Source organism: Cololabis saira, chromosome 1 (genome assembly GCF_033807715.1).
Source record: "Cololabis saira isolate AMF1-May2022 chromosome 1, fColSai1.1, whole genome shotgun sequence".
Lineage (NCBI taxonomy): Eukaryota > Metazoa > Chordata > Actinopteri > Beloniformes > Belonidae > Cololabis > Cololabis saira.
This window is the reverse complement of record NC_084587.1, coordinates 28779955-28807355: the sequence shown is the minus strand read 5'-3', so window position 1 is coordinate 28807355 and position 27401 is coordinate 28779955. Positions and strand designations below refer to the sequence as shown.

Here is a 27401-nt window from a genome sequence, read left to right as displayed (position 1 = left end):
GCAGAGGGAAATGCGAAGGAAGAATAGTGGAAATGGTAAACAAAGAGCCTACAAACAATATCTGAAAACATTCAAGATGAACTCTGAGGTGTCAAATGATAAACAATAGTTAAGACAGGCATTTTTTTTTTAATCCATGTGAAAATCTGTTGATTGTAATTACAAAACCAGTTGCCAGATATTTAGGATTTAGTGAGACTGTAGATGATGAAGTCTGAAGAAATACTAGTTGTAACTAATATCTAGTTATGATTCAGTATCACACATGGGCCCCATTACAATGATGAATAAATGGTCTTTAGCGCCATCTTGTGGAGTAAACTAGAATTCACAGGCCACTCAAATTGAAACGATTCTGAAATGATTCTGTTTTGACCGTCTGACCTGCAGATTATGATGCATCATAAAGCAATCTTAGAATTCATGATGTAGATATGAAAAGCAAATTGACTATGCATCATGGCAAGACTATTTTTTTTGTGATTTGTCAAGCGTCTGACTAAAAATACATCTCTGGTGTTTCAAACAAAACACGTCGCAGCCCTCTCATCAAGGCCCGTATTTGCCCCATGTTACATTTACTCTACTGTTTCCAATTCACTGGAGGAAGAAAAAAAAAATCTAAGTCAGATGTTGTATAAGCACATGTAGCAAGTGATTCTTGCTTGTTTTCCGATATAGACTATATCTTTGGTTGTAATCCTGCAAACTTTAACATTCTTTGTCAGAATTAGGATTCAAAAGTTAATAAAATATGTTAAATCAGACTGCCAAAGAGGGCTGGTAAAGGGGAAACTCAAGACACGTTCACACTTTAGGAACACCATGATCTGCTGCTGCATATATATCCCATTGATAAAGGTTTTACCAAATGATGGTACAAACCATTGATATATATATATGCAGACAGCTAAAATAAAAAGAAATAAAATAAATAGGATTTTTGACACAAACTCTCAACCTGGATAATGAGAGAAACACACTGTACCCTCAGCTTCAGAGTGCGCTCAGCAGATGATCATTGATAATTCAGTTATCGATAAGTGTCAGTCTAATGGCCTAAAACAGTGTTCACCAATCCCGGTCTCCGAAAAGCCACTGCTCAGCACATTTCAGCTATTCCCCTGCTCCAACACAACACCTCCCTGCTGCACACACCTTTAGACTTTGATGCCAAGATGCTGATAATTCATTTGTTTGAACCAGGTGTGTAGGAGCAGAGAAACATCTAAAACAGGGAGAGGCGGTGGTGTTTGAGGAGCACTGGCCTAAAAAGTGTTTCTGTAAAAAACTGTCTTTGCTGTGAATATGATATGTCATCATTTCAGCAAGACATGTCTAAAAACATTTTGGTTGAATCCTTTTTTTAGTCCTGTTGAATTCTTGAGGACTGACATGAGAATGACCCCCCCCCTCCCCAGTATATTATGTTCTTGATGCTTATCTTTTACATTATTCATGCCCTCTTCATTACAGCATAAAACACCACAAAATAACTAAAGAACATGGGGGAACGCAAACACACAAATAACTTTAATTGGAGAGCTAGTTTAGAAAAAAACAGTTACAAAAAAACAGGTACTTAATGTGATCAAAGTCCAATGGAGACATAACGAAACTCTTCCATGGATTCCTATTCAGTGTTATATAAATGGCAGGTTTCTATCTTCTAACGTTGTAAAACACCTGGTACCCAGGCTACGTACCTAGCGTTTTATTAAAAAGAAAAAAGTAAACTTGAAGAATATTGCATTTCACTATCACATTCTGTATTAAAAGTTTGAAATGTTCATCAATATGGAGGTTTGCTGATATGTTTGATCAATTTAAAGTCACTACTTGTGAAATGAACAGCTCGGTGAAGCCAATGATCAATTTGTGCCAGAAGTTTATAGAAAAAAAAAAAAAGTACATTAAATTATATTAGATCCTTTAGACTTTTGTAATCCTTGGTAGTTTGTCAAATTAATTATGCTATCAGTTCATTTTAAAAAAAACAACTAAAAAAAAAAACACTTCAACATATAATCAACTTATGGCAGCTTGCGAAATTGCTGACTTGTTTTAAATTGGGTTTTCTATTCCCCCCCCGTCTTCACCCTGATCAACCTCCTCCTTGTCCTGAGAGACAAGTTTGTCCTCTTTTCCTTCAATTTTCTTCTCTTCTTTGTCCATCTCGTCCTGATTGTGCTTCTCTTTCTGCTCTGTCGAGTTTGACTCCGTCTTTGTTGCAGCCACGTCAGACTTGGCTACATCTTCTTTCACTACCTCCTGAACATTATACTTTCTGTAAAGTGTATAGTCTTTCACCACGCTGAGGCAACACACGGCTTTGATGACTTCCACAATGATTGTCAGTTCAGGGTTTGTCAAATCCACCTTGTTCTTAGGGTTCAGCTTTCCTACGAGACCTGCAGAAGTGTTGAAATTCAAAAGAATTAGTTACTTTTCCTTAATGTGAAATGGGCAAACACTGTAAATCATGCATCTACGCCTACCTGCGATAGATTTGATGATTTCATCTCTCTTGTTGTGGCTGCTGTTGCGAGCCTTGAACGCGATCTGGTAGGTTGCACAGTTTGGGGTTTTGAACCAGGGCTCCAGGAATGTGGTCAGGTACTTCACCATGTCTTCCTGGAAAGCCTTACAAGTTCCAGTCACCTGGAGGAGGCCAAAACAAAGTTCAGATGTTGCAGATGACGGCATGAAAACTTAGTGCATCTCCATACTTCTAATCTCTATGCTGGTAAATAACACAAAACGCACATTCAATTGACTTTTTTTTTTCCAAGTAGAGACGTAAAGTATTTATGAGCAACTGATATCTTGCAGTAAACAGCTATCACGATTTGGAGGATCCGCCTGATTTTACATCGTATCATATGACTCCACAGTCGCACGGGTCTTCTGAACAGTCTGCTTTGCAACGAGGTGTCAACGAGTGGACCATTTAGCATGGCCGCGTTAGGTTTTGCAGTAAAGAGGCTATAGTGACAAATAACTGTCTAGTGCAACTGTGACAGAATAAATGCATATGATGCTGAATCAGTTTTAACCACAATTAATTTCAAGAGGTTTGAGTTGTTTGGCTCCTCCATGGCCCTCAATCTATAGGCCCTTTCACACAGCCAGTTCGAGGCGGGAACGTTGCGCCTTTAAGCCGCCTCGCTGTTCTGTGTGAAAGTCACGGAGGCGGAATGGGGGGGCCAAGTGGCCCCACCAATAAGCCGGCAGCGGAGGTAGTCACAGAGCCGAAACGGGGTCTGTGTGAATGACACAGCCGGCATGCCGCTGACATGACGGTCGGACTGACGCTGTCGTCACGCCTCTGATTGCTGAACGCCGGCATGCTGTGTGAATTTACAGACGGGAGCGGCGTTATGCCGGCGTTGTATGGTTCTGTGTGAACCAACAAAGGCGGCGTATTGGCAGTACTTCTTTACACCAATATTGCGGAATCTCTGTGTGAAAGGGGCTTATGTAGGGATAGTACTAGTACTAGACTTACTGCAGGTATGATGTTAAATACTCACTATTATGTCACAATCCCAAGCCTCAAATTACCCTTCATAACTCATCCTGTAAAATGTAAATGATGTGATGAAGCTGCAGACTGCAACCATCAGAACATCCCTGCTTCACCCTCCTTTGCAGAGCATTTTAAGAGAAGGCATTTTTTCTAGAAACAACTTTAAAAACCGGACAAGCCAACTCCAAAACTCCAGTCCACAGTAACATGGCAGAGTTCATATAGGCCCTGCACTATCTGTAAACATAAACGTCTTACTCTGAAAGGTTGAGTGGGAGATGCTGAAAAAACTAATAGAAGGCAGTGAGATAAAAAAAAAAAAAAATACAACACCCTTCCTTTAGTCCTGATCTGAAGCCATCTCTCTAACAGAGAAGTTCTACAGCTATTGTTTCCTTGCAGATACCTGGACTTTGGATATTAGCCAATATCGAGTACTGATATTGGTGTTACTTTTCATTTTAATTAATAAAAAAAAAAGTTGAACCATTATTCTTTAATTGATATCATCTATCTATTAAGAAAAGAAATATAGAAATTAAAGTTAAAACACAGCCACAAATATGTAGACTAAAAAGGCATTTAGATGTTGACATCTAAACAGATCCGTGGAGCTGACCGCCTTCACTTCTGTTAGCTGGTAGGAAATATGTTCGGTCTACTGACCATTTGGAGAAATCACTTTCAGAGATGTATTTTGGAGCTGGGAAGCTACACCTCGGCTCCAGATGTTCATACACAATCAAATATTCTCACTGGCCGACAGAAGCCGCTCATCTAGGAAGATGAATTCTCCAGTTTACTGCTGTAGTACATCCCTCTTTCCTCTTGACTTGATAAACACTTGATGGCTCCTTAAACACTTAATAAAGTTGCTGGTTTTATTTTCAGCAACATCCATGTCCCCTCTGAAAACTGCAGGCTTGCATCATGAGCGTGTCAGAATTTCGAGCCTGAAATAATGCCATAACGGCAACATAGCATTATCCAGGAACTTGTGCACCACTGCTTCTCCACCTGAAGACTCACAACAGGAATGTGCTCAGCAATATAGCATCATTTCTGGTGCTGACTTTTAGAGCAACTAAGAAGAATTGGGATCCTGTTCATAAAAACAATGAAGTACCAGATGAAGCATACAAGTAAATACTCTGTCACCATTGCAAATACATTTAGTTTCAGCAGTAGCAGCACAGATATTCTGAGACTGGTACTGGACCGACCCTAGTGATCCGCCTCTTTTGTTTTGACTTAAAGAGGATTTAACTTATTTCTATATGGGAGTGTGTAAAGCAAATTTCAGGTATTACTGTATAGTAAATAAAACCCAAAATACTTCAGGAAAAAGATCTCCTCCTAACCTTCCAGTCCTGAAAAGGCAGGGGACTCTTATTTGTATATAATCCTACATTAATGAAAGCATACTTGAGTATCATATGCAATATCTGACAATGGACACCCCTCAAGTAATATATAAACAAGTGACCTTAAAACTGCTCTGCTGAGAAAAAGAAACTCTCCTCGTAGATATACAGTATAAAACTGTTCAACACCCGTAATTTAACTGTCTGGGCCCACATATTAAACCCCAGGAACCCTGTTAACCATTGGTAGTTTCTCACTGGCAGCATTCGAAGGATCACACGCGACTTCTTCTTCTTGGTGGTGTGGAGATCAGACAGAATGTGATGAACCAGTTTATCAGGTTCTACAAGAAAAAAGATAAACAATTAAACAAGCCAACTGTAAACACCCATCAACGAGTGCCAGAAAGTAAGTGTAGTTTATTCACTGAAATCAAAGCTCACCCAGATTCTGAGTCTTGATGAAGATGACGTTGTTTGCTCCGCTGTCCAGGGCCTGAAAGCGCCGCTCCTGTTTAGTTTGGGAGGCTTGCAGCTGTGCGACCTCCTTCTTCAGTGCAACGTCGACATCTTCTTCTTCAGCCTCCTCTTCCTCGCTGCTGCTGCTTCCATTGGCATCTCGGAGCTGTGAGGGGAACTTTTATTACTGCCACACTGACACTATCTGGCATTTATCTATTATGCAGACACTGGTTCTGTCACTGTAAAGACAAAATGCATTCAAATACATGCGCACATGGTTTCTTTTTTAGAAATAGTTTGAAACACAGGATACTAGAACATAAGATTATGTAGTTTTTTTAAATACCAACAATGTGTTTTAAATTAGCTGTGAGGGGAACTTTCATTACTGTCACACTGACACTATCTGGCATTTATCTATTATGCAGACATCAGACATCTGTCACTGTAAAAACTGTCACTGTCATTGTAAAAACCAAATGCATTCAAATACATTCACACATGCTTTCTTTTTTAGAAATAAAAAAGTGTTTGTTCGCCACTTCTCAGTCTCTGTATTTACATTTTATCCATACTGACCTTTTCCTGTATTTTTACTTTTTTTTAAACTCGTTTTAGCACTCTGAGATTCCCTGAATTAAGAGTGCTCTATAAATAAAATCTATTAATAATAATAATAATAATAATAATAATAATATTATTATTAATAATAATAATAATAAATAGTTTGAAACACAGGATACTAGAACATAAGATTATGTTGGTTTTTTTTTTAAATCCCAACAATATGTTTTAAATCATTGGGACAAACACTGTGAAAATATTTATTACAAGAGTAAAGGCAGATCCTCAGACTTTTTAAAAATATGGCAATGTCATATAGAATTTGACTTTAAGAATCTCGTAGGTAAGTAAGGCATAGTGACAATGATAAGATCTGAGTGCAATGGTTTGTGTTGTTTTGTTGTCTTGTTTGTTTTAAGTGGGGGTTTCCCACCGTTTATGTCTGTTTGTTTTGTTAGGTTTTTGGTTTTATTTCCGTTTTGTTTTGAGGGTATATGTTTGGATATCATTTTGGTTCTTTAACGGACCAGCCCCAACTTAGGATAGGAAAACAATGACATACTTTGACGTACTACATTTTTTTGATAAGTCCCATTCATCATGAAGTATGGTAGGAAGACTATTTAACTATTCAATTATTATTTCAGAGTCATTGATATGGTAGTACTATCTGGTATTTTTTTCAATTAGTGCAATGAGTAGAGAATTTTTGGTTAGAATATTTGGCATGATTATAGCACTATGAAATATGTCTTGGTGTGTATAGACTTTGACTGACTTAAATTTTTTATTGGAAGTTGAGATGTGGGGGTTTTGTGTTCTATGTATGTACAGTATACCCAGTACTCGAGTTGAGGGGGGATCGATGGCATCCCCCCTTTCCATCCCTTATGTCATTTCATCAATGAATGTGGTATTACTGCTATTTCAACATTTAGAGTCATCACCAGAAAAATAACTTATTTGACAATTTTCACCTGTTTCAAGTAAATTTTCACTTGAAATAAGTAGAAAAACCTGCCAGTGGGACAAGATTTATCTTCTCATTACAAGTAAAAAAATCTTGTTCCACTAGCAGATTTTTCTACTTATTTCAAGTGAAAATCTACTTGAAACAGGGGAAAATTGTTGTTTTTTCCCAGTGGTGAGTCTTGTTTTGAGTGTAATAAGATTTTTTTTTACTAAAATGAGACATTTTAACTAAAAATAAGACAAATATTCTTGTTAAGATTTTGGGTTTTTGCAGTGATCCATTTTACTTATCCTGTGAAGGACAGAATCCTATTGATAAGTTCAGAAAACTGTTTTTTATTGTTGTGTTTTGATGTATTTGATGTAAGCCCAGTGGATATTTAAAGCTTACAGAAGGCTGTATTTAACTGCTGCTATGTCATTCCTGCAGTATTTCTGAAGGTGTTTTGGTCACTGCTGTTATTTGTGATATATTATATTATTTGTAATCGGCACAAATTATCTGTCCCCATATGATAAAATCCACCATCCCCCCTGATTTTTTTTTTTTTTTTTTTACAACTCGAGTACTGAGTATACCCCTCGTGTTGTGATCGAAAATATAAAAATACAAAACAAAAAACCACTGAAAATGATTTAAAACAGAACAAAATGACTATAAGCATTTCCTGGACGCTTAGTTTTTAGTTGAAAATGTACTACAATTTAAGTTGTAGTTAAATAAAGTAATTCCCAAAAAAATCACTCTTTTTCTCGCAGCAAAAACAAAACAAATATTGAATGTGATTACCAGTACTGGAGTTGAGGGGGGATGAGATCCCCCCTGAAATAAAAACGGTCAAAATCCTCCCCCCTGTAAAACTGCCATCCCCCCTTTCCATCCCTTATGTCATTTCATCAATGAATGTGGTTTTACTGCTATTTCAACATTTAGAGTCATCACCAGAAAAATAACACCAGAAAAATGTGACAATTTTCACCTTTTTCAAGTAAATTTTCACTTGAAATAAGTAGGAAAATATGCCAGTGGGACAAGATTTAAGGACAGTCATATTGATAAAGTTCAGAAAACTGTTTTTTATTTTTGTGTTTTGATGTATTTGATGTAAGCCCAGTGGATATTTAAAGCTGTTTTGGTCAGTGCTATTATTTGTAATATATTATATTATTTGTAATCAGCACAAATTATCTGTCCCCATATGATAAAATCCACCATCCCCCCTGATTTTTTTTTACAACTCGAGTACTGGTGATTACACATTAGTGTGTGAAAACCCCAACCCCTGTGCTGCTGTGCACCCCGGTGCTCCACCTCCAGGTGAGCAGCTCCACACCATGGATGTATTACAGCTCCACACTGACCTTCTCCGGGCCGCACATCTTGTCCGCGTACTCGCTGAGCAGGTTGAAGGCCTCGGCCGTGCACTTCCTCTCGTTCATGTTGCATGTGATGAGGACTCCCCGCATGCCCACCTCCAGCTCCCGGGAGCCCCTCCACCGCTTGCCCTGATGCCCGCCCGCGTAGCGCTTCTTGCTCCGTTTCCTGGAGTCGCTCTGCACGCTGGACATGTTCCCGATCGGCTCTCGCTGCAACACACTATCGAAACAGTTTTAAGCTCGTCTATCGTTGCCCCCCCCGGGGTTTGCGAGGCGCTCGCTGGGTTATTTTAAAACCAACACAGGGCTTTTGAAATAACTCCCGAGCGTCGAGGGCTGCGACAACGTGGAACCGCGTGAAATGGATGTATCGGAGCCGCTGCCGCCTCACGTGTCCCGCTCTGCAGCCGGGGGAGGATCTGAGGGACGACGTCTCCGACGGAATTATGGTTCTGCGTTAAATCGACGCAGAGCCTACGCCGTAGGGGGCGGCGTAGCCTACGCGGCTCACACACCGTACGGTGCGCGTCGCCGTAGGCTCTGCGTTGGTGTAACGCGGAACCATAAATCAGCCTTCAGTCACAACATTGCACGTTTAGTGCTCGTCCTGGACGGCGTGCTAGGAGGGACAAAAGTGCGCGGCCAAACCGGAAAAAAGGGAAAATAAACACCGAGTGCTGAATAATTTATATAGTTTAGTTTAGTTTAGTTTATTGGTCCTTTCAATTCCCACAAACCCAAAGTACAGGTTAATTCGTCGGTGTTATACAAAAAAAATATCATTTTTTGGTATTGGTGTGTATATATATATATATATATATATATATATATATATATATATATATATATACACATATACACACACACACACACACACACACACACACACACACACACAATTTTAGCTAAAAACCAATGACCAAAAGGTGTAGGCTGAAGCCTCAGCTTATGTCCCTGAGAATTTATAAATCATTATAAATGCACATTAATAAGTCTTATTTCGAAATCTATGAAAGTCAAGAGTATAAAAATACAATCATGTGACATATTTTTTAAAGACATTATGAAATGTTCAGATAATAAATCAGTTCAGCTTTTACAATATCAATAAATAAAGTCAATCATTTCAATTCAATTCAATTTTATTTATATAGCGTCTAATACAACAAAAGTTGTCTCAAGACGCTTTCCAGAGACCCATACCCAGAACATGACCCCCGAGCAGTTATTACATAAACATTTCACAGCTTTTACTTCAAGAAGGATTCAATTCAATTTATATAGCGTCTATTACAACAGAAGTTGTCTCTAAGGTGCCTAAGGGGTGACTCTCAAATACATGAAACTAAGAAACTCCACACAGAACAGCTGAACCAGGAACCTTCCAGACACCAGGCATCAGAACTGACCACCAAGATAACTGGAGCTGAAAGCATCACAGCATCACTGTGATCCAGGTATGCTGGACGTGCGGGTGCTTCTCCAGCCGGTCAGTAGCTTTTTCGCAGCTGTGGCCTGTTGGGTGGAGGGTGGGAGAAGGTGGAGTTGATCTGACAGAGCGACATAGAGGCCCCCACGGCAGGACCAGCTCTTGAACTACTCTTGATCAGAGTCGACTCCCACTTGAAAAATTCACACCCTTTTTGCATCCGGCCTCTGCCACCTGAGCGGCGGACTGGACAGCAGAAAAACCCCCGCCCCTGATTTGGGCCCCCGTTTGATACAAGCTGCCGTTTTGCGCGACGACCACATGAACACAGCGGGGAGGTGATCTTTGGTGGTCCTTTCGCTGCGGCTGAAGCACTGGAGCGGCGGGCCCAGGAGGAGACTGTGTTGGCTGACAGACTGGAGGGGACAGTGTTGGGGTTATGCAGAGAGACGGATGAAGAGGGACAGGAAACCCCTGCAGACCGCCTCGTTGGCTCAGTGTAGATGGTAAACGATGACTTCAGAGCCTCTGTGTGTTTCACGGTGATCGGTTTGAGCCTCGTAGTGATGGCGCATGAGCCGGAAGTCTTTTCTGAGACGCACCGTTTAGATCCGAGTGGAGAGAGCACATTTGTCTTGTTTTTATGCTGCCCAAGTAGTTGAGGGAAGTTTAGGAGTCCTGTTTTGTATCGATCCCAGTTAACAGCTTTGGGCAGAGCAAAACATGATTCAGAACTTTTGTCATTAGAAACACCTTTTATAGATTTGCAAGTCATCGATGAGTCACATGTAATCTTTTGCATTTGGGCGTTGTGTCCAGAGTTCCGCGTTTCTCTCAACTTGCACTCCAATGTGACAAGACCTTTTTCTGAAGGTAAAAGATGTGGCTCCCCCCACTCGTAACGTCCGCTGTCTAGATCTGATACATACTCAGTGTCACATTCACGCTCTGTTTCATCGAGACCATCGTCACCTGCCAACGCCACATCATCATATGAACCACACCGCTCCTCTGTTTCCACTAGAAGTTCTGCATCCTCCTCTTCATCCCAAAGTCCCGTCTGGGAGTCCTGGTTTGGTTGAGGTAGATTTGAAAAGCAGCTGGTGGTGGTCGAACACAGAACACTAGTGCTGCTATTGTGTGGCCAGGTAGAATTTGTCACGACTATGGATGAAGCATTTCCTGTTACTGATGCGGTGTTGTTCGTCATGTTACTCAGCAGCGTCTTTGGGGAAATGATGCTTTGACACATTTTAACTGATCCATGACCTGGATGTAAATGTCCCGTAGTGTCTGAAGTAATGTCCTTTGGATGCGACTGCTTTTGAGGAGCTTTGAGGGGATTTTTGGATGATATGGGTTTGTTGGAAGCGAGGCCATTTCCCTTTTCATCAATGGTCTTTTTTTCTTTGGTGTCTGCAGAATGGGTCGAGTTTCTCAACGGGGCACTAACCACCGCTGGGGTCTGTGAGAAGAAGAGGAAATATTAAATGAGTATTTCAAGAGTAAACTTTTATTTTGTTTTTCTTAAAACTGCATCATTTAATTAATTACGTGAGCTCCAGTCAACCAAAGTAACATGGATGGAAGGTACGAAGAGGCTGGAGAACAGAGGACAAAACCCACGAAGGCAAGGGTGAACATGCAAACGCTGCAAGAAAGGCTTTAACCGGGGTTCAAAATGGGAACCTTATTGCTGTGACACAAAAGCTCCATCAACAACACACAACTGGGCGGCTTGAGTGCAACAAATGTGCTGGATTTCTTCCATTTATAGTTTCATACTGTGAACCAGTGAAGTGAAGCCTTTAATGATAGTTTTGTAAATGTTTACAGCCTAAGGAGCATCAACAGCTATTCTTTTGAGAATGATTAACGATGAGAAACTTCCACACTGCAGCCCTTTTAATAAGGCAGGGCATCCACAGATACTAGTTTTGTCAAATTTCATCTTCAACTCAATCATCAAAAGCTTGAACCAAAAGCAACTGGGCTTCTTTCCTCTGGTTCTTGAAGACGTTTCACCTTCCACCCAGAAATATCTGTCAGTTTGTGCAGAGTTAAACTTACAAAATTCTCACTTCTCCAGCACCTTTAAAGCCCCTCAGTCAGCCCGGCTATGGGGCAACCCGTCTGCCACGCAGGTGCAGGAGCCATTAGTCGCATGGGTTATGGACTATCTGCCTGAAACAGGCTACGGGGCTGTGTGTCGGACACTGTCCTCCGTAGTCCTGTCAGCGGTCCTCTTCACTCTGTACACATCTGACTTCAACTACAACACAGTGGGCTGTCACGTGTAGTAGTTTTCAGATGACTCAGCAATAATGTGAGCTACACCGGGTGAAGCTCATCATCGACATGACTAAAGAACTAGTGGTAGGCCTGAGAAGATCACCATTTCCTGATACTACTCTGTCCATTAGGAGAGAATGTGGAGATTGTTCAGGACTACAGGTATCGTAAAGGGCACATGCAAAATAAACTTGATGGTCCTCTGTGTCCACCTACACATGGGGTCAAAGTAGACTACTTCCTACGGAGACTGATCTTTCAATGAGTTTTTCTGCGCTGTGGTGTGCTGGGATGGCAGCATAAAAGAGGCTGACACCAGGAGGCTTAATAAGCTGATCAGGAAGGCAGCTCAGTGGTGGGTGAGGATCTTGACAGCTTAAGAGACCGTGGCTGAAAAGAAGAATATTGTCCAGGCTTAATGACGATTATCCGCTCCAGTGTTGTGGTCTGTCTGGAAGTGCTCCAGGGAGGGCCAAAGACAATCCTTCCTCCCCATCAGACTCTCTCGCTTCCTCATCTGTCACACACCTACACAATAGGTGCAATACCCTGCTTCTATTTAATGAGCAATTTCCGTCTTAGTAGTACCAAATCACTGCTACTAAGTGCAGTAGTATCATGTGCAATATTTTTTTTCTTATGGTAGATTGCTTAGCTAATTCTATGTACAGTAATTATATCCACCTCTTTAATAACCAAACACTCTTATTTTATATAGCATTGTATATTTTGTTTTATTTTTTAATAATTATTGCTTTCTCTGAACATACATGCAGATGTAACAAAAGCTATTTCTCCCAGGATCAATAAAATTATCTGATTCTTTATTAGTGGAAGGTGAAACATCTTCAAGAACTACCAAAAGTTGTCTAGCTACCTTTGATTCAAGCCTTTGAGGACCACAATGATCTGGATGATAGAGAATTGACACCTGTGTATCCTCAAATTGACTTATCTTATCTCTAAACTTACTCCTTGAGCCTTGTACATTGGCTTTTCTTGAAAATGTAAAATTCAAAAGTTCTCATAAAGAAAAAACACCCAACTGGTTATTTTCATTTATTAATTAAAATAAACTAAAAAGAAAACTAAAAACAAGATGTTAAAATGTGTTGTATACATTAATAATTTGTGCACGACAAAGTTCCTGCTTAAAAGTCTCAGCTGAGATTTCAGGTGTTGGGGTTCATGACGGACGTCGCTGGGGGGCAACTCACCCGCTCCAGGCTCCGAGTGATCCTCATCACACACCCATCCCTCATCATCCTTGCTGCTAGCCCAGCTGTGTTTCGGGCATCATCCAAACCTGAGGTGGAAGCAAACGCGGAGGAATGATAAACAGTGTGTGTTTCATATGCAGAATTATATTTGGCACATCATTTTTATTTAATTGGTACCAGAATGCTCTCTCCCAGCAAACTGTATCCCTAGATCCTGAAGAGCCCCATTCAGACCTCTGGGTTTCCTGTTGTAAAAAAGCTGGAGATGCAGAAAATAAGTTATAGAAGGTAAGATGGGCAGAGATCATTGATATTCATCCAATTAACCTCCGAGTAGTTTCAAATGTATTTTCTATTTATATCTCAAAAGAGAATAATTGATGATTTTTGTAATCCTAATCATACAATTATGCATGCTACTATTTTCTGTTGACTTAAGATATCTGTATCAACTGTAAGTGTTTGGGGTATTTTATTGACTGAAAACATAAACAGAAGGGCCTGAAAGACAGGGCAGGTCAGAAGACACAGTGATTAATATGGAACTTACCCTGTATGTGCTTCTGAGGTCAATCCAGCTATTCAGAACATCAGGTTTATGAAGCTGTTTGCGTTTACACTCATACTGCAAACAAACTCCAAGATCCCAGTCTGATAGATGGAAGCACATTCAAATTAGTAATATTTTTTACATTAATAGTTTCATTAGCAGTTTTCAAAACAGAATCTGTGATGCTTTGTTTGATCTTGCCAAGTCCTTAAATTCTTTGAGTTGATTGTAGTGATGCTTTTGTAGTTTGCTAAGAAAAATACAGTGGAAACACTGATCATATAGAGATGTGGACCAATGCAAAGAACATTTACCTGACCACGTAAGGAAGGTACTAAGTTTCTGAGAGGGTAAAGGGGCCGAGTATGTCTGCAGTTTGTCTGGAAACACCACTCCCAACTCGAGCCGCAGTCTTTGGAGCCACCGGTTGAACCGTGACAGACATATGTGAAGGGGGAGACCTGCTTCAACTTGGTCCTGTGAGATACAGATATTCAGCTGTTAGGTGAAATAGAAAAAATAAATATTAGCTGTCTGTCTCAGAATTCAAGCGGTTTTCCCTGTGCACCAAACCTGTGTGATCCCTGTGAGTTCAGTGCAGAACTCAGAGAGAATGGGATGTTCCTGGGGCTGAACGTAGGCGTGAAACTCAGACTCAACTTCCCCAGTTGATGTGTTCAGCAGAACAGCAGGAAACTCAACTGCAAGGGGGGAGAAATAAAAAGGTGGACTGATGTTGGCATCAATACATATGGGACAAAGAAATAATAATGACAAAATATAAATCTTAAATATAATGTTACTTACTAATTTCTTGACTGTTATTTCTTTCTTTCCAGCAAGTGGACTCAAAGTCAATCACAATCAAGTATGAAAATATCTGATCTGAAAGAATTTAAAATAATAATTACCTAGAAATCTATTGTTATTGAGATAAAACAATGCTTTAAGAGATTATAATTATAATTAGAATTAGAATGTCTTTATTGTCATTTGTACAGGTACAACGAAATTGGATGCTATCTTCTTTTAGGTGCATGGTTTAAAAAATAGATATATTAAAACAACAACAACTATACAAATAAATAATCTCTAAAAGGACACAAACAGGAAGACAACATACAGGTATTGCACGTTTCGGTCAGTATTGCACATGGAAAAAGTCAGTTTGTTTGAGATAATCACACTTACTAGATATCAAAGATTTCTTTGCCTCAGATGGAGTTTTGCTCCGTTTCCTCAATAATCCTAATTTCCTGTGAAGAGGGTTTGAAGTTAGATCCATCTAAACAAAAACATAACTACAAAAAATACTTCTTTGTTGTTTGGGTTACAGTAGCTGTAAAGCCACCTTGCAAACTCATTTACTCACATCGCCAGTTTTTTTGTAGACATAATTGCGATGCAATTGTGATGTTAACGTTAGTATCTCAGCAATCACACACTCTTGCCACAGCTGTGAAATGTGCGATTAAAAGAAAAAAAATATCGCGCTGTTTTTTTAAACGCGGATGAAAAACTCGAAGCCGATTAGTTTGGTCTGCCAGGGCGCAGGGTCGAGCGCAGAAACCGGGAGGTAACCGTCAGGTAACCGACAGTGCAGTGAACGCGCTGATCTTCCGGTTTCAGTATTTTTCTTCAAAATAAAATCCTCGGTAACCGGTTTTTCTGAACTATTTTCTTCAGAAGCAGCACGTAAATTTCACAGCTAGAATTTGCACTAGTTGCACTTTCTGTATTTTATGTAAACATGTCAATTATTAGTTATTTTAGACTTCGTTCTTCTTGAATATTTAGATTAAAAATGTTACCGGTGTGCCTTTAAGCCGGGAGTCGATACAAAATGTTGTTATGGTTTCATAATAACAGCAAAGATTCTTGATTCTTAGACGGTAAGCACGTGAAGAAAGCATATATATCTACCAGAAATAAAACGTGAAATTAAGATATTGTCCACAACATGATCGTTCTACTAGACAGCATGATTTTATTTTTGAAGATACAAAAAAGGAAATGCTACTAACAGTTTCCACTTCACAAAACTGCACTGCACTGAAACATGCGGTGGCAATGTGTTTTTTAAAGAATGTCAATATTAAAACATTAGGGTGGCTTCTCCTGGACTCATAAGATCCGGTATTTTTAATATTATACCCTCGTAACTATTTTCACGCATATCTGACGGACTATTCAGACACTATACATGTGGGTGTAACTTGTAAACAGTTTTTAGGGAGTTTAGCTTTGAGGGGTTTCTATGTTGCTCTTATGAACCACAAAACTGTTGTTGAAATCACTGATCGTTTAACCAGATGGAGCCTTTTTCCTGGTAAAAACGATTAGGGTTTAACGATTTTAAGAGTTTATAACATGTTGAACAGTAGGCTGATGTTTGCCAATACTTTTCTCGTCACAGTATCCAGTTGATACGTTGCATTGATTAACATACTGTAAAGTACTTTTTAAAAATGTATTTAACTACTGCTGAAATAGATGTTTGACATTGTTTCAGTCTTTTCAGTTCTGCTGATTATCATTGTTACTGACATACATCAGTATAATAAGAATGTATAATCAGCTATACAAGTACAATGTCCAAGCAAGACATTCACATATGTTTGTATGTGTTTCAGCTTGGACATGGAGCCGTGCTCATCCCTCGCAGCAATGAGCGACAGGAAGAAGAGGAAGAACAGCGACCCTGCATCATATGAGAAACCAAAGAGACTGAAGACAGGGCAGGAAGATGATGAAGTGCTGCAACGTGGACGTCGCTCTGGTCAAGCCAGGGTCTCAGTACCGGCCGACCACCTGCAACAGCCGATCACACTGACTGAGCTGACAGAGCTGCTGCATTTTGCTGCTCTGGGGAAAACTAGAGGCATCAAACAGCCCAGGTAATCCCTGATGGCAGTCGTGTCACCTTTCCGTAAGAACTCTGACTAGATCATTTTGCTTCACATGGTTTGCTCTGTTTCTTAGGTGGTTGTTGGGGTCCCCATCTTCTAACAATGACTCAACTTAAACACTAGTAGGGGCCTATGCCCCATGAGTAGATCTAGAACTTTGGCCCAAACAAACTGCATGGCCTTCATGAGCAGATTTGGCTGAAGTGGCTTGGGTATTGATCAATTCAGTGATAAAAAAAGGGTTTTTCTTGAATATCCCAAAAAGTAAAGGTTTTAGGCCATATGTTTCTTCATAACACTAATATAAATGTGTCATTCCCGCATCTTTTGAGCCCAAAGTCAACTCTGTACGACCTTCAGGAGCTGAGATACAGAATGTTGCGTGCAAAAAGTGGGTGTGGTCGTTTTGGACCCTTCGCCTACCTAAATTTTTGGGCTCCTTGCATTTTTTTCTTTATTGGACCCTAAATAAACAGAAAAACATTGGCTCAAATGTTAATCATAATTTGCAGCCTTGACCCCATTTTTGCCCCAAACTAACCAGACTATTTGCTAAGACGGTGTCCGTGTTGCTACAGTCAGTGGACCAGCAAACTACATCTCTCATTGTTCAATGTCGTCTCTTTGTCCATGATCTCTTGCTTCCACCAGTTGGTGCCGTATCCGTCATCAAAAAAAGATTCAAGGTGTAAATGTTGTGATTGTGGAGGGGCTGACACAGAGTCACTTCTACAAGAACTATCTCACCATGGAACACCTTCGGACCAACTACACCACAGTAGGTCACCGGATAGACTGTTAAAATTAGAATTATGGAAGAGAAAACATATTTTTGTAGTGTCAGTGTTTTGGATTTTCTTTTTCCACTTGTTACTTACAGAGGGTCACTTTCACTCCGTCATCTAACAACATAGCTTCTGGGATCTTCAGCAGTGAAGTTCTTCAAGCGGACGGTTCCTCTGTTTCAGAACCAGATAAAACTCTGCATAAAGGTTAGAATTGTGTGCGTACATAATTGTAGTGTCATCAGTAATGTGCTGGTCTTATTTCTAGTACTTCTGTGTATTAGTCAGAATGTAATTGCGTCATGAAATACCCACAGTGCCTCTCAAAGACTGTTGTATTGTTGTTTTTTTTTTTTTTTATTTGGCCTTGTACTTACCTCTTTATTCATGCTTTCTTGTGTACTGCTGCAGCTCTTAAACAACATCCAGTCATCACCATGTTCGGGACACAGAGGCGAGGATTAACTGCGTATGTTCTCACCGAGGAAAAGATGATTAAGAATCGCTACCCTGTCAAGGGTGAGGAAGGTTTTCATTTTCATTACTTTTTTATATTATTTAGCCAATATGAATTAGATCAAAAACCCAGTTTCCAAGGGCACACAAGTGGTAGTTTAGCGGTTACAGAGGTGGACTTGGATTTGGAGGACCCAGGTTCAATATAGCTAGAGCAAAGCCCTAACTATATTATAAAACAAGTCAGTGTTCTCATAGTCATGTGCCCCAAGCACAAGCCCCCCTCCCAAGTTAGCATGCTCAAGTTGGAGGTAAAGCCAGTGCAAAACGCTGTGTTTTTAACGATGAATTACCAGAATGAAGCAACCACCTCTGAATCATGTTCATGTGAACAGCAATCATTACTTTCAAATCTTCTTACTTCCACAATCATTTACTGCATACGTCATATTTTTCTTAGAGCATTTCATGTGTGTGCTCTTATTAAAATACTCTATAGTTTCATATCTATCCATACCCTAAGCTCAGTTTGGGATACGAAAGCACTGATATAGTCGGCACAAGATGTATTTTCAGATTTAGTGGTTTAGCGTGGATGTCATCTGCACCTTATCACCTCTTGTTTTGTTCTTTTCTTGGGATGCAGGAATGCCGGGCTTTGAGGACTTTGTTTGTACAGACAGCTTTGACTGTGTTAATGACACCAGCCCTCTCTATGGACTTGACTGTGAAATGGTGAGATGATCTCAATAATATGATTGATTTTCACCTTTACTGTGGAATCCTATTTGCATCTTCTTTTTGAAAAAGGAAATATGCCCTTTTTCAGTTTGGTCTGAAACAAGTCTAAAAAATAGTTAATGCAACCTCAGATGAGCATTAACTCGTGACATATTACACTTTATTTTTAAAAATGAAATCAAAACTCAGAAAAAAGTGTTTTTAAAGATAACGACACCCTTATCTAATCTAGTCAAATGCACTTGATCAGTTGGACTTCAGCTGGTGTTATAAAGATGAGTTTCTGCAGTTTCCTGGTCTGAAGCATGCAAGTGCCAAGGAGGAAAGAGATCAGCAATGATTGTAGCAAATCAGTTGTTGTTACACATTAGCCTGGGAAGGGTTGCAAGGCCACATTCACAACAATTTGGAGTCCATCATGTAACATTGAGAAAGACTTCACAAATGTATTACTCTCAAGATACACACAGTGAGACTGTGCTATGATTATAAAAAAAAAACAACCAAAAAACCAAGAGCTACAATAGACACAATAAGTATTGCTTGTTTGGTAGACTCAGTTAGATGGCATACTTTTTCCAGGAGAAAGCCTCCTTTTTCTAAAATAAAATATAGCAGCACGACTGAAGGGTGCAAGTGCCGTATCTGAATAAACCCCAAGACTTCTGGAGCCACGTCCTTTAAACAAATGACACCAAAGTGGAATTGTTTGGCCATGATGCTTAGCATGATAAACAAACCCATCAGGAAAGATTCAGTAAAAATGTATTATTATTATAAGTTGAATTATAACATTCCTACTGCTGTTCCAAACTGTTTGTTGATGCACTTGTGTTGCATTTCAGTGTCTAACAGAGAAGGGGTATGAGCTGACTCGCGTCTCTCTGGTGGACAGTGATGGGAACTGTTTGTTGGACGATCTGGTGAAACCTCCGAACCGTATCTTGAACTACCTCACCCAGTAAATAACACACACAAACATAAAGCCTCATGAGCAACATCCTGTCCTGGTTTGCTACAGTCAGAATGTGGTCACATTACATAACACATTACACATAGCTTCATATTGTATTCAGCTTGTATTACACATTGATCCCATCTTATACGTAAAGGTAAGGGGACGTGACTCAAGATGTTCATTGTGTTGACATCGTCGCACTCTGTTCAAATGTTAAAACACATTTTTGCTCCCAACATTACTGGGTGACTCCTGACAGGTTCTCTGGTGTCACTGCAGCGATGTTGCAACCAATCACCACCACCCTGCGGGATGTTCAAGCAAAACTCAGGAGGCTGTTGCCAGGCGACGCTGTTCTTGTGGGCCATTCCCTCAACAATGATCTCATGGCTCTGAAAGTGAGTGACTTTGAAACTGTGCTGACTCTCATGCAGGTTAAGCTTGCTATAAGTAAGGTCAGTGTATTGTTTATATTTTGTAAGATTGTATTGCAGAAAAAAACTAAACAAAATTAATTGCATTTCAAAGTTTAATAATGTGGAAGATGAAATAAATAACTTTTATCAAAGTCTCCAACCTTGATTAAACTTAAGAACTTAAAGGGCACGTATTGTGGCATCTAATACCTATTTAAAACAGGCCTTGAATGTCTCAAAACAAGCTTTTGATTTTTTTTTTGCCAAATAAATTAGAAATTCAGCCTGTGAGCCATGTCTTTATCTTCCCATTCTCTAACCTCATTATCTATGCGAGTGGGCGGGGAGGCTATGATAATGAGGCTCTGTGCTGATTGGCTGCCTGAATGACGCGTAGCAGGGGAGGGCACAAAGACAGAATACAGTCATTTGTGTTGGTTTTTACAACCAACAACAGAGCAATTTGCATGTCTAGCTCAAACAGACGCCATCACGATACACCGCTAGGTAAAATTTGGCAGAAGCTCCGGCCGGCGGAGTTGTTGTTGTTGTTCCGGCCAGAGTTAGTTGTGGGCGTGGTTTCACGCATCGGAGGCCAACCTATGCAAATCTCTCCCGTCGTTACGCAACGACGGGAGCAGAATCTGAACGGCTCGTAGAAGCCACATCACACTGGATGGCTCATCCGGGCGGCTGTACAGACACTGCAGAATTTGGTTGCTTTCCTCCTTCTGAGTTGGCAGGCTGAGGGGAGACCACTTTGTATATGTTAAAGCAAGAACAAACATGTTTTTTATAATAGGGCCCCTTTAAAATGAGGTATCTGATTTCAACTTTTAAAAGGAGAATGAGGCTCCTTTATAAGAAATGAGACTCATTAGCGCCACCCTTCGCCACGACGGCTGACGGGGGTACTGCAGCCAACAGTGAAGCCGGCACGGGAGAACGGGGAGAACGCGCATGCAGCGTCATGTGACGTCACATCCACAGGACAGCGCGGGAAATTCCGGCCCGGAATTGCAGCACATTTTGCAGCACACAGCCTGTTCAAGGCAACGGAGAGATACACTAGAGGGCTCATTCGTTTTGGTTTGGAACGCTTCATCTGACATTATTACTAGAAAACGTAAAACGTAGATGAATTTTTTTCATAAATCCTGCCTCAATCCTGCTTCATGCTCCTTTAAGTTTCATTTCAAAGGTAATGTCACACTTTTTAAAGATTTGACCTGTCTTTGTTCTCCCGCAGCTCATCCACAAACATGTCATTGACACCACACTTCTGTACAGGAGGGAGTTAGGTCAGAAATTCAAGCTCAAAGTTCTGGCTGAGACGGTGCTAAAGTGAGTCCTTTTTTTTATTTTTTCTCTGAAAGTCTCACTCACTCACTCTGCACGGTTAGTAATTTGATTCTTCACTCACATCCCAGGAGGCAAATCCAATCTGAAGAGAACAGGGGTCATAATCCCACCGAAGATGCGGTGGCAGCCCTGAACCTGGCCCAGTACTTTATCAAAACAGGGCCTCGGCAGGTAGCAAAGGACTTTCAGAAAACACTGACATTCATACACCCACACAGAAAGATAAGCAAATATTTTCATTTATGATCAGGTTGTGGAGCTTCATTTGGAGGACCTGTGGGGATACACAGTAGTGGACGAATTTCACGACTGTGCTCCTGAACCAACACCAAGCCACAGGTATAAATGCTATGGAGTTTCTTACACCTCTTTGACACTGTACTTCACTTTAACACCAGCTCTGGTAAACTACATCTTTCCTCTGGGCTTTAAAAATTCTGTACTACAGTCAAAAATGTCACACCCCAAAATAGAAACATTTAATAACTCTCCACGGAGGATCAATAGAATCCTTTTCGCTCATACAGGGGTGATGTAGCTATGAAAAGACTGATAAAAACATTTAGCTGCAGTAAAGACCTGGTTTTAGTCATCCTGCCCGTCTCTGAGTGTGTTTTTATGTGAAGGATTTTACTCGGGTTTATGACGTAGATGTAGTGACACTGAATTCATGTGAAGACAGAATGTCACACTTGACAAAAAGAGTGGCTTAAACACCAATAAAATGGACAAGATGGCAAAAATGAAAAAAGAAACTTTACCTTTTACTGTGTCATCTTCTATCAGTGCTGAAAAGGTATGTTGACAAATAGGCCTCCATCTCAGTGCCAGTTCTCTTTAACTTGCCATTCTCTGAGAAAATTACCAAACTGAATAATCAGGAGGCCAAGTAGGTTCGGATTTTCCATATGGCTTAAAAGGTTTGAGGTCAGGACGTAGTTTGTAGGCTTGTTGGCTGCATTGCTCTCTGCCCCAAGCGAAAAGACTCATAGAAATGTTTAACATTCTGGAGGTAAAATAACATCTAACATCTATTACTTTACTGCACAAACAGCCCCTCTGGAAATAAGCCTAATATTATATAAATCTAGTCAAAATTGGCTTATTTTAAGCAGAACTATTTTTGCCAGTGGGGTAAGAAAAACTGTTGGCTAGAATTTTTTAAACTAACAGAATAGTCTTTTGATTTTTTTTTTTCTTGAAACAAGGCTTATTTACTTTCTTGGAAATGCGGTTTTACAGTGTAGGTCAAAATGAACAGCTATATTAAGACAAAAAAAATGTAATTCCTTGAAGCAGAGGCCATGAACTCTCCTCCTTTTGAGTCTATTGAGTAGATGTGGATGTGCAATATTTGGTAGTAAACTTGTATGTGCTGATAATGAGGTGCAGGCAAATGAAATGAGATGCCTCTGCAGACCTCTTTAAACACATTCTGTACATTTACAAAGTTAAAAGAACTTTTTATCTGTCACAACTCCATCAAAATGTGAAACTGCGTGAGTTTCACAGATCATCTGTCTTGTGCAGGTTTGCTGACGTGCTAGAGAGATGTGGCCGGTCGGTGCTCTATTTAGGAAAGCGTGCTGACATTACACTGGAACTGTCCAATCAGCGGTGGTACAGCGCTGACAAAGAGGTGAAAAATGAACTTTCATCATTTTGACCGGTTTTTGCCACCACTATCTTTCTCTAAACTCTCCTTCCTCTGTTTCTCTTTATTTTTTCAGATGCTGGCATCTTTTAGGAGACAGACGAAGTGTCCCTTCCTCTCCGTCCTCCAGTTCTCCACCTTCTCAGAACCCCTGACGACAGACTTCCCTCAACAGGAGCAGCTGTACCGGAGTGTGAGGCTTTTCTCCTTCTCTTCACTTTCTTTAACATAGGACTTTGCAGAAATACAACCTAAGACTTGCGTTTATCCCCCAGGTGTGTGCTAATCTCCGGGACATGTGTGTGGTGTTTGCGGGGCCGTTTCCTGCAGGAGTCACAAAGAAGGAAGTGAAGCGGCTGTTTAGTTGTTGTGGACCAGTTCGAAGAATCAAATTGTTGAACACAAGTGTTCGGGTATGTCGCATCTATGTGTACTTTAAAAACAAACACACATTTGCACATAGTTACTTGCCTCTTTTCCACTGTGTTAGGATGTGCTTTATAGTTAACACATGCTCTGCAAATGTCTGGTCTACAGGTCCATGCAGAGGTAGAGTATGAGCTGCTGGAAGGAGCAACGCTCGCTTTAAAAACTCTCAGTGGATTCAGTTGGCTGGGCCAGCCCCTCAAGGTAACTGTCCTGCCCTCTTTTCCTCTTTCGCTGCCTTTTTTATCCTATTTATGTCACAGTTACGTCCGAAGCTTTGGAGACTTTTGTATTTCTGCACATCCTAGGTGCAGAGGCCAGTACACGAGTCACTGTTGGACCTGGATCTGAATCTCGATGCTTTAACGGCCGACAGCCTCAACGCAAATTACGTGTTCGCTGTTAAACTGAGTCACCACATGGCTCAGCGTGTAAACATTTCTACAAAGGTTAATGGGCATATATTGGACGGAAAGTGCTCAAATGTCACTCCTGCAAGAGCCGAGAATGGGTTCCCTCCTGCTGAAATTAAGATTCGAGAATTACACGAGGAGACTGTCAGAGAGACCTTTGGCCACTTTGGTGCTGTGGAGAGTGTCATACTACCTGACAAACATGAAAAACATGCAAAGCATGCATGCATAAGTGAGTAAAAGACATTTTGTGGATTTTTTATACAAAGTTTCCGTTCCTAACCAGAGTGTTTTGTTTGACAGAGTTTAAGAGTTCAGAGGGAAAACATTGCGCCCTCAGCTCGTCTAAAGATCTGCTGAAGGACAACTACCTCATTTGTCCATCCCTGACTCCACCTCACTTACCTTCATGGGTTGCCATGACAACAGCAGTGACTGCAGTGGATGCAGATGAGGAAGCAGCAGATGAGCAGAGAATGACCTACACACACAACAGCTCTCAGGTATAGATTAGATTGAACTAATTCGTCCTGGTAGAAAGTTAACTAATCATTTTAGTTCAAATTATATTTTAGTCTTATAAAATCTACTTTTAATCTTTCCATCTTCTCTTGAAGACGGATGGTTTTGAGTTCAGGGTTTGGACTTATTTTGTTCCAACTCATTTGTAGTGCAGAGAGAAAATAGAGGAGAGAAAAAGGCTGTAGGTGATGTGGAATTCCTTTAATGTTGAAGCTGTGATTCATCTGACTTTTGATCGTTGAGTTTTTCTTTAATGAGCAGACAAAACTATACGCCTGCAGAGCAGTCCTGCTTAACAAAGTCTAACGTATAAAAGCATGAACACATACTACGGTGGAAACTTAAGGAAGAGTTTCAATGGCTCTAAGAGAAACTTGAGCATGGGCTGGAATTACCTTTGTCAAGGAGATATTGCTGTTATCCATTTGATTAACTCATCTAAAACCCCTTTCAGACAGTCTTTAAGACAATGCAGTGTTTGGAAAAAGATATGGCAGGAAACTGGAATGACAAAAGAATCAAGAGAATTCTAGCTGCTCATGCTGGAAAATACACCTCTCTGCAGATTAGAGGTGCTGATGATACAGTCATTTATGACAATATATTTGAAATTCTCCATGAAACAGATGTCTTTCTTTAAAAAAAAACAAAACAAAAGTCATGGCATCAATCATCATTGTCATCGCTTGAGTATCAGTGAGTTTTTCATTGGGCATAACAGCTGTGGTGGAGGTCAGCAGGTGGACAACACCCTGGCAGCAGCTGCGGGCAGAGCACTGAGGGAGCACTGGCTGGATTCTGACACATCTCTTTTTTCAGAGGCAGGGTAGCAACGGGCGAGACACCTGGACATGTTTTGAATGGTGTAGTTCCATTTGGGGTAACATGTGGGTGGCAAGTCTTGAAGATCTTGTGAGCAGTTTGGATTTTAAGCCAGTAATGACGGGAAAGTGACAGGAGCAGCCAGGAAAGACCAAAGAAGACAGGAGAGGTTCAGCATTTACTGTAGTATGAATGAGTCTGATTGTTGGCTGGTGTTTATTCACTGGTGACTAGATTTTCTTTTCACAACCAGGTTTTGTGTCTGAAAGCAGTGTAAATGTGTTAAATATTTTGAAGTCTTACTAAGACAACATGGTCTTATTGATGACGATAACAGGTGTGCTGATCCATCCTGAACTTTATTACTGGTGTCAAAAGCAAGGATCTACTCCATCATGTAGCACTTGTGATTTGCTATTTTGAAACACCTACGTAATAAAGACTCTAATGTGTAACATGCAGGATCAGGAAATGGATCTCATGATGAAGAAGCTGGATCGCTGGCTGGGAAAGGCCTTCCGATCCCTCCCAGATGGCACCTTGTCTGTGGTTTTGCTACGTGGACACACCATGTAAGGAAGCTTAAAAGCATCACTGGCCTAACCTGCACTATTGTTAAATACTGCCCGTCCTATATTCTTGTCCGATCTCTTTTACAGTGCGAACGGCCACCATCCTGGTTTGTGTCTTTTGCAAATCAAACATGGATCTTGAGGAAAAATGGGAAATAAATCAATGAAATGTCCAGAAGATCTGTAATTCCTGAATGACTTGGGAGTTGAATCACTGAATTAAAAGTGAAGTATTTTTAGGGGCAGCTTTGCCTCAGAAGGTTAAGTGGGATCTCCAATTTCCCCACTTTATACGCCCAAGTTTTTATTAAATTAAATGCTGAATCCCCACATTGCCTCAGTCTGTCATTCACTTCAAATCACTTTAGATAAAAGAATGCTTAGTGAATGCAGTACAATTTTCTTTGGCTCATCAGTTTCACGGAAAGAGCCAAAAGTAATATTTTGTATCCTGTTTTTTAACAAAATACTTAAAAATTATGTATAAACTCACAGATCAGATCATTGAAAAAAATATTCAAGTTGCAAATCTTTAGATGTACATTGTGCAACTGGGAGAAAATCAATGTAAGAATGGTAAATGAAGTTAGACATATGGCTATATCACACACAAAATAAAGAATGAACAGTAAAGACTGATCAAACTTGGGCACCCATGTGCCAGTTTTCATACCTGATTACATCTAGACTTTTGACTGCAAAAGTTGAACTGGAGGGATTGTTTTCCAGAACTGGATCAAACGTCAACCAATCTGTTGCAGGACTGAGCAGCTTTGGGTGCCTGATGTATAATGTGGTAGAGGTTCTCACTGGCATCAATTCTTCTGTCATCTAAGAGCTGCCTAAGAACTGGCCTGCGAGGCAGAGAAGTATTGTCATGCACCAGGAGGAACCATCGCCATCTGCACCAGCATTGAGCAGCTGGGGAGTCAGGATACAGCTGGCCGGTCTGTGCCTCCATAAAGCATCGCTGACTCGTTGAAAAACATATTGGATTATGGAGCAGGCAGCATAACATTCGTCACGTCCTCTATAGACTCTTTTCAAACAAATCCCACAAGTGCTGTGTGTAAAACTTGCTCCCATCTGACGAGAGAACAGGTCATCAACAGTGCTGGGCTGTGAGCACAGGTCTCGGACATCTGGCCCATATCACATCTCATGGATTGTTAAATCAGAAATATGCACAAAAGTAATAAATAAATCCTACCTCCTAATCTCCCTGCTGGGTTACTTGTTGGACACTCCTGTCATTTGGAACTACCAAATGATTTAAAATAAAGCCGCTGGTTTTTATTGATGGAAATATATCCGTTAACCGTTTCCCCAGAAAACCTTTTTTCTTTGTTGTTCCCCAACCAACAAAAAGCTCCAACGTGGAGGCTGCACTTGCCTTTTTTTCCATTCCTACTAACCCTTGTGAAGAGGAGTGCATACTGCTCCCCACACAGAGAAGAATGATCCATGGTCTCATAATTGACTGCTTTCAATGGAAATATAGACATCCTACGTTTAAAGGTGGCTTGTTTTCTTCACTATAACTGAGTTTACACATTTCAGGAATAGTGCATTTATGACAGTGGCAGTTAAAAAAAAAAAAAAAATT

The 27401-nt window shown here is 40.4% G+C and overlaps 3 protein-coding genes across 4 annotated transcripts; 1 reads left to right on the top strand and 2 right to left on the bottom strand.

Moving 5' to 3' along the window:
• Positions 1-1511: 1511 nt before the first annotated feature.
• thumpd1 (THUMP domain containing 1) lies at positions 1512-8686 on the bottom strand. Its single transcript, XM_061720130.1, has 5 exons — positions 8254-8686; positions 5338-5518; positions 5152-5237; positions 2499-2661; positions 1512-2411 (listed from the first exon to the last, which is right to left on the bottom strand). Exons 1-5 carry the CDS (start codon positions 8458-8460, stop codon positions 2065-2067), a joined length of 984 nt encoding a protein of 327 aa, XP_061576114.1. The 5' UTR covers positions 8461-8686; the 3' UTR covers positions 1512-2064.
• A 677-nt stretch (positions 8687-9363) lies between these two features.
• On the bottom strand, positions 9364-15257 carry eri2 (ERI1 exoribonuclease family member 2). The gene is made up of 9 exons (XM_061731232.1): positions 15132-15257; positions 14951-15015; positions 14567-14644; positions 14333-14460; positions 14074-14236; positions 13760-13860; positions 13387-13468; positions 13207-13295; positions 9364-11162 (listed from the first exon to the last, which is right to left on the bottom strand). Exons 1-9 carry the CDS (start codon positions 15152-15154, stop codon positions 9759-9761), a joined length of 2133 nt encoding a protein of 710 aa, XP_061587216.1. The 5' UTR covers positions 15155-15257; the 3' UTR covers positions 9364-9758.
• A 533-nt stretch (positions 15258-15790) lies between these two features.
• Positions 15791-26994, top strand: LOC133452025 (RNA exonuclease 5-like). 2 transcript variants are annotated; one of them, XM_061731222.1, is made up of 19 exons: positions 15791-15895; positions 16393-16656; positions 17320-17446; positions 17549-17660; positions 17865-17972; positions 18556-18644; positions 19496-19611; positions 19868-20006; positions 21274-21368; positions 21455-21557; positions 21637-21725; positions 22917-23025; positions 23117-23233; positions 23316-23453; positions 23578-23670; positions 23775-24111; positions 24183-24382; positions 25686-25795; positions 25883-26994. In XM_061731222.1, exons 2-19 carry the CDS (start codon positions 16400-16402, stop codon positions 25935-25937), a joined length of 2394 nt encoding a protein of 797 aa, XP_061587206.1. In that variant the 5' UTR covers positions 15791-15895; positions 16393-16399; the 3' UTR covers positions 25938-26994. The 2 variants fall into 2 exon arrangements, with proteins under 2 accessions (XP_061587206.1, XP_061587199.1); XM_061731215.1 differs by having other exon boundaries at positions 15813-16088.
• Positions 26995-27401: the final 407 nt, after the last annotated feature.

Bases quoted from the DNA above. Each gene is read 5' to 3' on its own strand.
- thumpd1 (XM_061720130.1), bottom strand. From the start codon at position 8,460: ATGTCCAGCGTGCAGAGCGACTCCAGGAAACGGAGCAAGAAGCGCTAC. The intron at 5,238-5,337 runs GTGAGCTTTGAT...TTTTTCTTGTAG, and splicing joins CATCAAGACTCAGAATCTGG to AACCTGATAAACTGGTTCAT. The intron at 2,412-2,498 runs GTAGGCGTAGAT...ACACTTCTGCAG, and splicing joins AATCATCAAATCTATCGCAG to GTCTCGTAGGAAAGCTGAAC.
- eri2 (XM_061731232.1), bottom strand. From the start codon at position 15,154: ATGTCTACAAAAAAACTGGCGAT. The intron at 14,461-14,566 runs GTAAGTAACATT...CCCCCCTTGCAG, and splicing joins AAATAACAGTCAAGAAATTA to TTGAGTTTCCTGCTGTTCTG. The intron at 13,296-13,386 runs GTACCAATTAAA...CTTCCACCTCAG, and splicing joins TGCTGGGAGAGAGCATTCTG to GTTTGGATGATGCCCGAAAC.
- LOC133452025 (XM_061731215.1), top strand. The intron at 21,558-21,636 runs GTAGCAAAGGAC...ATTTATGATCAG, and splicing joins TCAAAACAGGGCCTCGGCAG to GTTGTGGAGCTTCATTTGGA. The intron at 24,112-24,182 runs GTGAGTAAAAGA...TTTGTTTGACAG, and splicing joins TGCAAAGCATGCATGCATAA to AGTTTAAGAGTTCAGAGGGA.